General features: G+C 29.4%; 1 protein-coding gene across 1 annotated transcript in view; it reads left to right on the forward strand.

The window, feature by feature from the left end:
* The window catches only part of LOC112906429, an 11,961-nt gene extending 9,949 nt beyond the window's left edge, over positions 1-2,012 (forward strand). Inside the window, exon 2 of the mRNA XM_025980525.1 lies at positions 1,366-2,012. Within this exon, the coding sequence (XP_025836310.1) occupies positions 1,366-1,986 (621 nt within the window). The 3' untranslated portion in view covers positions 1,987-2,012. The remainder of the gene's footprint in view (positions 1-1,365) is intronic.
* Positions 2,013-10,089: the final 8,077 nt, after the last annotated feature.

The following is a 10,089-nucleotide window of genomic DNA, read 5'->3' on the forward strand; positions in this document are numbered from 1 at the left end:
CAGTGAAAACGATGGCAAAAATTCATGAATTGGGCTTCGAATTGCTTCCGCATCCACCGTATTCTCCAGATCTGGCCCCCAGCGACTACTTCCTGTTCTCAGATCTCAAAAGAATGCTCGTTGGGAAAAAATTTTCGTCGAATGAAGAGGTGATCGCCGAAACTGAGGCCTATTTTGAAGCAAAGGACAAATCGTACTACAAAAATGGTATATACTACCGATAACCCATTATTACTAGATGACAACAGTCAATTTGACCCTCTAACAGACCTTCGAACTGAACATATGAATTACGAAAAGAAAAACAAAATTATTCAATTATGTAAGCAATTTAAATCTATCTTTCATAAGGATCAATCGAGATTAACTGCAGTAACTAATGTCAAGCACAATATTAGGACGACCGACGATGACCCAGTTTATAAAAAATCGTTCAGATACCCTCAAAAACTAAAAGATTGAAATACAAAAACAAATTAAAAATCTTTTAAACGATAATATCATTAAACCGTCAATTTCCCCATACAGTTCACCGGTCTGGATTGTTCCCAAAAAAACGGACGCTTCCGGAAACAAGAAATGGCGATTGGTCATTGATTTTAGAGACCTTAATAAAAAAACAATCGAGGACAAGTACCCAATCCCTTGACGGTGTATTAGATTCATTAGGCAAATGTCAATACTATACCACTCTTGATTTAGCCTCGGGGTTTCATCAGATCGCACTAGACGAAAAAAGCATTGAAAAAACAGCCTTTTCAGTTGAAAACGGACACTTTGAGTATGTAAGATGTGCAAAATTCAAAATTACAAGCCTGTTAAACAAATAACACCCACACAGCAGATTAAAACAAGTAGTTTAAGACCACAACTTAATTTTTCTAATTTTAATAATGCAAATAGAATGAATGCATTTCCTACTATACCTGGACAAGTAATCCAACCGTTTATAAAACCCCAAACTCATCCTGTGTTCGTTCAACAACAAAGACAACAACCCCTAATAGCAGTGAGACCTACACATAATTTCCAAAATTTTAATCATCAAAATTACCCACGAAACAACGTCCTGAGCGGCGACGTTTCTATGAGGACCGTTTCTCGATTTGATAAACAACTAGTAGGACAAAATTACTTTCAATTTAGACCAGGACAAAAACCCACCTTTGTATCTCAAGAATTGACAAATTTAGAATCCGAACGACAATTCGACAATGACGAAGAACAAGCCGGATACGTTTATGACGAATTCGGAAACGCATATATACCAGTTAATAACATTGATAATAACTGAGCAAATGACTGAAAACGAAAATTTTGAAGTACAAGCCTCTACGAGCGACCAGATAATTTATTATAATAGAGATGGAACGATTAAATATTAAATTTAATAAACCAATTTACGTAGGATTTTGTATTCTTGACATTTCGAAAACTGTACTGTATGACTTTCATTATAATTACATTCAAAATAAATTTTCTAATTCTGCTAAACTTCTCTATACTGATACAGATTCACTCATATATCAATTCTTTGTCGATGATATATACCATCACATAAAATGTGATTTACATAAATTTGATACATCAGACTTTTCACAAGATAATGAATACAATATACCTTTAACGAATAAAAAAGTAATGGGTTTAATGAAAGATGAAAACAATGGTAAAATCTTTTCTGAATTCATTGGACTCAGATCGAAAATGTATGCAATCAGACTTTTTAACAAAGAAAATAATAATACAGATATTACGAAGAAAATTAAAGGAATAACAAAGGCAACAATTAGAGGAATCACTTTTGATGATTATTATAAATGTTTATTCTATAATCAAATCATAGAGGCCAATCAAAATTTAATTATTTCTAAAAAACATAACGTCTATACAGTCAAACAAAGAAAGGTCGCACTTAGCCCATATGATGACAAGAGAATAATAAATACTTTAACAACGGATACGTATCCATGGGGATATAAATAACGTTTAAAATAGACTGTTTTAAATATTCTACGTAATTACAAACACATTAATTACTACTTTTGTTTGTAAAAGTTTATTATTTATAATTTTACTAACAATAATGTTTTATTTTTAAAAGAAATTAGCATAGTTTTAAGTATTTTATATATTATTTAAGATGTTATTTATAATCGTTAGATGTTTTAAATATTCTACGTAATTACAAACACATTAATTACTACTTTTGTTTGTAAAAGTTTATTATTTATAATTTTACTAACAATAATGTTTTATTTTTAAAAGAAATTAGCATAGTTTTAAGTATTTTATATATTATTTAAGATGTTATTTATAATCGTTAGATGTTTTAAATATTCTACGTAATTACAAACACATTAATTACTACTTTTGTTTGTAAAAGTTTATTATTTATAATTTTACTAACAATAATGTTTTATTTTTAAAAGAAATTAGCATAGTTTTAAGTATTTTATATATTATTTAAGATGTTATTTATAATCGTTAGATGTTTTAAATATTCTACGTAATTACAAACACATTAATTACTACTTTTGTTTGTAAAAGTTTATTATTTATAATTTTACTAACAATAATGTTTTATTTTTAAAAGAAATTAGCATAGTTTTAAGTATTTTATATATTATTTAAGATGTTATTTATAATCGTTAGATGTTTTAAATATTCTACGTAATTACAAACACATTAATTACTACTTTTGTTTGTAAAAGTTTATTATTTATAATTTTACTAACAATAATGTTTTATTTTTAAAAGAAATTAGCATAGTTTTAAGTATTTTATATATTATTTAAGATGTTATTTATAATCGTTAGATGTTTTAAATATTCTACGTAATTACAAACACATTAATTACTACTTTTGTTTGTAAAAGTTTATTATTTATAATTTTACTAACAATAATGTTTTATTTTTAAAAGAAATTAGCATAGTTTTAAGTATTTTATATATTATTTAAGATGTTATTTATAATCGTTAGATGTTTTAAATATTCTACGTAATTACAAACACATTAATTACTACTTTTGTTTGTAAAAGTTTATTATTTATAATTTTACTAACAATAATGTTTTATTTTTAAAAGAAATTAGCATAGTTTTAAGTATTTTATATATTATTTAAGATGTTATTTATAATCGTTAGATGTTTTAAATATTCTACGTAATTACAAACACATTAATTACTACTTTTGTTTGTAAAAGTTTATTATTTATAATTTTACTAACAATAATGTTTTATTTTTAAAAGAAATTAGCATAGTTTTAAGTATTTTATATATTATTTAAGATGTTATTTATAATCGTTAGATGTTTTAAATATTCTACGTAATTACAAACACATTAATTACTACTTTTGTTTGTAAAAGTTTATTATTTATAATTTTACTAACAATAATGTTTTATTTTTAAAAGAAATTAGCATAGTTTTAAGTATTTTATATATTATTTAAGATGTTATTTATAATCGTTAGATGTTTTAAATATTCTACGTAATTACAAACACATTAATTACTACTTTTGTTTGTAAAAGTTTATTATTTATAATTTTACTAACAATAATGTTTTATTTTTAAAAGAAATTAGCATAGTTTTAAGTATTTTATATATTATTTAAGATGTTATTTATAATCGTTAGATGTTTTAAATATTCTACGTAATTACAAACACATTAATTACTACTTTTGTTTGTAAAAGTTTATTATTTATAATTTTACTAACAATAATGTTTTATTTTTAAAAGAAATTAGCATAGTTTTAAGTATTTTATATATTATTTAAGATGTTATTTATAATCGTTAGATGTTTTAAATATTCTACGTAATTACAAACACATTAATTACTACTTTTGTTTGTAAAAGTTTATTATTTATAATTTTACTAACAATAATGTTTTATTTTTAAAAGAAATTAGCATAGTTTTAAGTATTTTATATATTATTTAAGATGTTATTTATAATCGTTAGATGTTTTAAATATTCTACGTAATTACAAACACATTAATTACTACTTTTGTTTGTAAAAGTTTATTATTTATAATTTTACTAACAATAATGTTTTATTTTTAAAAGAAATTAGCATAGTTTTAAGTATTTTATATATTATTTAAGATGTTATTTATAATCGTTAGATGTTTTAAATATTCTACGTAATTACAAACACATTAATTACTACTTTTGTTTGTAAAAGTTTATTATTTATAATTTTACTAACAATAATGTTTTATTTTTAAAAGAAATTAGCATAGTTTTAAGTATTTTATATATTATTTAAGATGTTATTTATAATCGTTAGATGTTTTAAATATTCTACGTAATTACAAACACATTAATTACTACTTTTGTTTGTAAAAGTTTATTATTTATAATTTTACTAACAATAATGTTTTATTTNTGAGTATGTAAGAATGCCATTCGGGTTAAAAAACGCGCCCGCTACCTTCCAAAGAATGATGGACGAGGTGTTAAAAGAATTCCTATATAAGTTTTATTTCGTCTATATGGACGATATAGCCATATTTTCTAAAAGCCTACACGACCATCTTTTGCATCTAAAACTAGTTTTTTCCAAGTTACAGCAGGATAATCTCAAGGTTTCGTTAGATAAGTCAGAGTTTCTGAGAAAGGAAGTCCCTTTCCTCGGACATGTAATTACCATTTCAGGAATAAAACCGAATCCCGATAAGATTAAGTCAATTAACAATTTCCCAATACCTAAAACAACCAAAGAGTTAAAATCATTTCTGGGACTTTCTGGTTATTACCGGAAATTTATACGTAATTACGCTAAAATTGTGTTACCCCTAACTAGGTGTCTTAAGAAAAACTCAAAAATAGATGTAAACTATAAAGAATATGTTAATGCTATCAATCAGATAAAAGAGCTAATTAAAAACCCACCTATACTAGCCTATCCTGATTTCAATAAACAATTCCTCATTACAACTGACGCGTCGGATAAGGCCATTGGTTCCGTTATTTCTCAAGATCACCATTCCATAGCTTTTTACTCGAGAACCCTCAATAACGCCGAGAGAAACTATAGTACGATAGAAACAGAACTGCTGTCAATCATAGAAGGATGCAAAAATTTTCGACCATATATATTCGGCCGCAAGTTTCTATTACAGACTGATCATCAACCGTTAGTCTGGTTAAACTCTCTTAATGAACCCCAGAGTCGTTTAGCCAGATGGAAAATAAAGCTATCGGAATATGACTTTGAAATCAGGCACATAAAAGGTAAGGAAAATCATGTCGCGGATGTATTATCTCGTATAGAGATTAATGCGCTCGAAGACGATGAAATTGGAAACTTAGATCTCGAATCCATGTGCAATAATGCAGATCCACAAGAATTTGAACGACTAATTACTGACATAGACGAACAAGGAAATTTTAACAGTCCCAACGACAAAGATGACGACATGGTGACTATTCATTCAGCATAAGAAAACCCCATACCTAGTTTGACTATAACTGAACGTCCATTACAAACTTTTCAATTACAATTTATAATTAAACAAGGAAAAAGGAAGTTCACAACAAAAAATGCGAACTTAAGTAGAATCATATGTACGCTGACTTTAGAGGACCAAAATGCCCTTCCCTGGTTACAACACGTATTAGAAGACAATCAATTGAAAGTACCAAAACAAGTTAGAATTTTCTTTGATAAACAGTTTGATGAACATTTTCAATATGAAATATTTTTAATTCTATTTAACGAATTTCAACGCAAGCGTAATGACGTTAAAATTTTAAAAACTAACTTGAATCTATCCCCGCTTACCAAAGATAAAGCTCTCGAAAAAATTATTAATTACCATGAAGTAAACCACAATGGTATCGAAGAAACTTATCAACACTTTTCAAAAGAATTTTATTTTCCTAATCTTAAAAAATTAATCACATCTGTCATAAATAAGTGCGATACATGCAATAAAACTAAATATGACAGAAATCCCTATCGACCACCATATAAAGGACCAATGATTTCAACTAGACCATTCGAAAATATTTTAATGGATTTATTCACTTTAGATAGTCACAAATTTATTACTTTCTTTGATCATTTCAGCAAATATGCTCAGGCATACTACATTAGTGATTCAAACTTTACCACAGTCTTACGGAAATTGAGACACTTTATTAATCATCACAACATACCTGGTAAAATCATTACCGACCCAGGAGTTGAATTTAATAATACTCATTTTAGGAATTTTTGCAAACTGTATCATATAGATCTACACTTAGGTTCAATTAAAAATCCGACCACTATTGCTTCATTAGAAAGGTTACATTCCACATTAAAAGAAAAAGTTACGGCACTTAAGGAAATCAACCCAACCGAAAGCATTCCCGATTTAATGATACAGGCAATATTTATATATAATAATTCTTATCAGGGCACTACTAAGCTACGACCGTTTGAAATAATATATGGACCCTACAAAGACATTGGTGAAATGGAAGTAATTCAAATCAATACACCTACCGAATATATTGAAAAACGAATGAAAGAATTAAAGTTACTATATGATCAAATAACAAGTCCCTGCCAAGAAAAACAATTAAAGGCGTTAAATAAATTAAATCAAAACGTTAGGGATCTACCAAGTGAAAATTTACCTGCTAATATATATGTAGAAAATGAAAAACGCAATAAAGTATTACCAAGATATCAAAAGGTAAATGTTGTAGAACAGAAAGACACCCATATTGTAGGTATAGGACCAAATCATACTACCTTAAAGAAATACCCGAAGCGTAAAATAAAAAGAATTAAAAGAAATGTTTCCGTTGTTACAGATGTGGGTGTTCCTGCTGGTCCTTCCCTTAACAATAGGAATAGAAATAATTAAACTTGATAACGAGATCACTTACCTAGAAGAAACGCTAGGAAATGCATACAGCTTCTCTCACTATCATAATTTTGTATATAGTATCAATCTCACCTCTATTAAATTAACCTATCTGGACCTCTTAACTAAAAGTAGCATACTTAAATACCAACAGGATAATTTATTGTTCCATCTATTAGATAATACTTTACTTGAAATTGAGGACTCAATAAACAAATTAAGACCATTCAGACAAAAACGAGGTTTGATCAATGGTATAGGGAACGCTTTTCATTATTTATTTGGTACTGTCGATAGCGATCAATATGATGAAATGAAAAGTAATATGTTAACATTATTTGATAATCAGAAAAAGACAATAGAAAAGCAAAACCAATATCTATCTCTTGCTCATCACATTACTAACTCATACGATCAAAATCTAAAAACTATACAAGATAATTTTAATGGGTCTTTTAACTTATTTGCATCCNAGATGGAGGCAGATGTAGATTTGAAAATATTGGCTAGAATCAGATCCAAAGAACGAATGCAGGCAACTAGAAAGCGACGTAAGGAAGAACAATTAAAACAATCATCTACTAGCTACAGAAGTCCTCGCACACTAGGAAAGGCGGTGGCAAAAATAAAACGTAATCTACCAGCCAGTCCCACCAAAGCAGTGGCAGTTGTAAAAAAAATAGCTTCTGAATTCAATATTGCAGCTTTTGACGAAAATAACGCCCCTAAAGGAACGCCTAGAAAGCTAACGGATGAAGTAAAAAAACTTATTTGTGATTTTTATAATAGGGATGACATAAGCAGATAAATGCCTGGCATAAAAGATGCGAAAACAGTCAAGTCTAATACAGGAGTGAAGATGCGAATCCAAAAAAGAACAATGATTATGAACATTGGAGAAGCCTACGAAATTTTTAAAGAAGCTCATCCTGAAATATCTGTAGGCAAGACTGCCTTTTATAATGAGAGACCAGCTCACGTTCTGCCAATTAATGATACTCCTCATAATGTTTGCGTATGTACAACGCACTCAAATTATATTAATCTTCTACTGGCCATTTCGAAACATGCGACGGACTTTCCCAAAACTCACCAAGAGCTTCTGAAACAGGTATCATGTAGTGTCAACAATGAAGAATGCATGTCCAGCAGTTGCGATGCATGTAAAGAATCCAACATTTGGGATTTTACTCTAGATTCAAATCCATGTGTTGATTGGAAGGCCTGGATCTTTCAGAATCAGAGACCAAAACAGATCGTAATTAGCAAACCTTTCAATGAAGCACTAGAAGAATTACATGACAGCACTGGTAAATTTAAGCTCCATTCTTTTGTTAAGAATATACAATCGGATTACTTCCAAAACACAAAAGAAGGCCTGACCAGTGAGAAAGCTGTCATACAGATAGATTTTGCCGAGAATTACGCGTTAATTAGTCAATACGAAATACAATCAGCACATTGGTCTCATGCACAAGTTACGCTTTTCACGTGTTGTATTTGGACTACCGATAAGCTTCATTCATTGGTCATAGTAAGTGATGAACTTAGTCACAATAAATATACTGTGCATCTCTTCCTGCAAAAGATATTTGAGTACATCAAGTCTTTCTCTGATAACATTACATATTTGTATATCTTCAGCGACAATTGCGCGGCACAATTTAAGAATCGATATGTAATGGCAAGTATGAATTCACTCAAAGCAGAATATGGATTCGATCACCTCGAATGGAACTGTTTTGCTGCCTCACACGGAAAAGGTGCAGTTGATGGATTAGGTGGAAGTGTCAAAAGATCAGTGTGGATCGCGGTTAAGTCTCGGAAAGCTATTGTTAACAGCCCCTTCGAATTCTATGATTTAGCACGCAGCCTCTCTAAGAACATCATCTTTAAATTTGTAGCGAAGGAAGAAGTTAAACAAAAGATAGCCATACTGGATAATCAATGGGAAGGGCTGAAAAATATACCAGGTATTCAATCTAAACATTTCTTCCAGTTTGGAGACGCTCATAACATTTCTGTGGCGCGCACATCACTGTCTCAATTGAAATGCACACTAGTTTTGAAACTGTCGCCAAAACCCACCTCTAATGCAGATAATGATTGGGACGATGACGATTTGGAACCTCTTACGAATCAGAAAAATTCTCGAAACATAATTCCGAGTCCTGATCCTTCAGTTTCTTATCAGAGCAAATCTTTGTTGCCACTTAAAAAGAAATTGCGCGTTTCTGATGTGTACAGTGATTCAGACACTGATTCAGACAATGAATGTCTAAATGACGAAACACCATCAACGTCTCTTCAAGTTTCAAATTTATTACCAGAAGCATGTCCTGAAAATGAAAATGACCAAGCTATTTTCTTACCGAAAAATATTTGCGCTGGTGTGTATATCCTCGTACAATTGCTCAGCAGAACCGGCAAGAAAATAACTCAATATCGTTATGTGGGGTTGTGTTTAAGTGGTATGGATGAAGATGGAGAAGTCAGAGTTCAATTTATGACGACGGTTGATGGTAAACGATTCTCAGAAATCTTCAATGACATAGCAGATGTGCAATTTGAAGACATTATTGCAATATTGGAAGCGCCAAAGAAAAAGACTGATGGAAATAATATATTTTCAGAATTTTCTTCAGATATTGACGTGTTTCAAAAGAAATAATTAATATAATCAACAACAAAAGTATAATTGTACCTAATAAGTATAGTTTGATCTCAAATTTAGTTCCTATATAAGTAAAATTCATGTTTATGTTCACTTAAATTAGACGGGTTGCACCCGCGATAATTCGGTGTTGCACCCGCGATTGATGAAAAATTAATAAATAATTGTTTTTATTTTTATTTTGATTAGAGTTTTCATTTTATGTTCTTTGTTATTTCATTAAGTTTCAAAATATTAAGGCATAAAATATTAATTGTATCAGAATTAACAGATTTATATGTTTTTTGTTTGTGATCTGGGAAGGTTGGGCCAAATCTGTTGCACCCGCGAAGGCACTTTGAACATTTCCCCTGGCTTTTAAAAAAATTTGTTAGTTTATATAAAGAGAACATATTAAAATGTAGTCTTTCAAAGACTAATTTTATTTAAAATGTTTTTTATTTAATAAAGATAAACTAAAACAGGCGTCTAAACGTTGCACCCGCGATAATGGAATGGCATTATTGCAAATTCGATTATCTCGCGAAATATGAAAGATATGGAAAAAA

This window comes from Agrilus planipennis, unplaced genomic scaffold (genome assembly GCF_000699045.2).
Source record: "Agrilus planipennis isolate EAB-ADULT unplaced genomic scaffold, Apla_2.0 scaffold113, whole genome shotgun sequence".
Lineage (NCBI taxonomy): Eukaryota > Metazoa > Arthropoda > Insecta > Coleoptera > Buprestidae > Agrilus > Agrilus planipennis.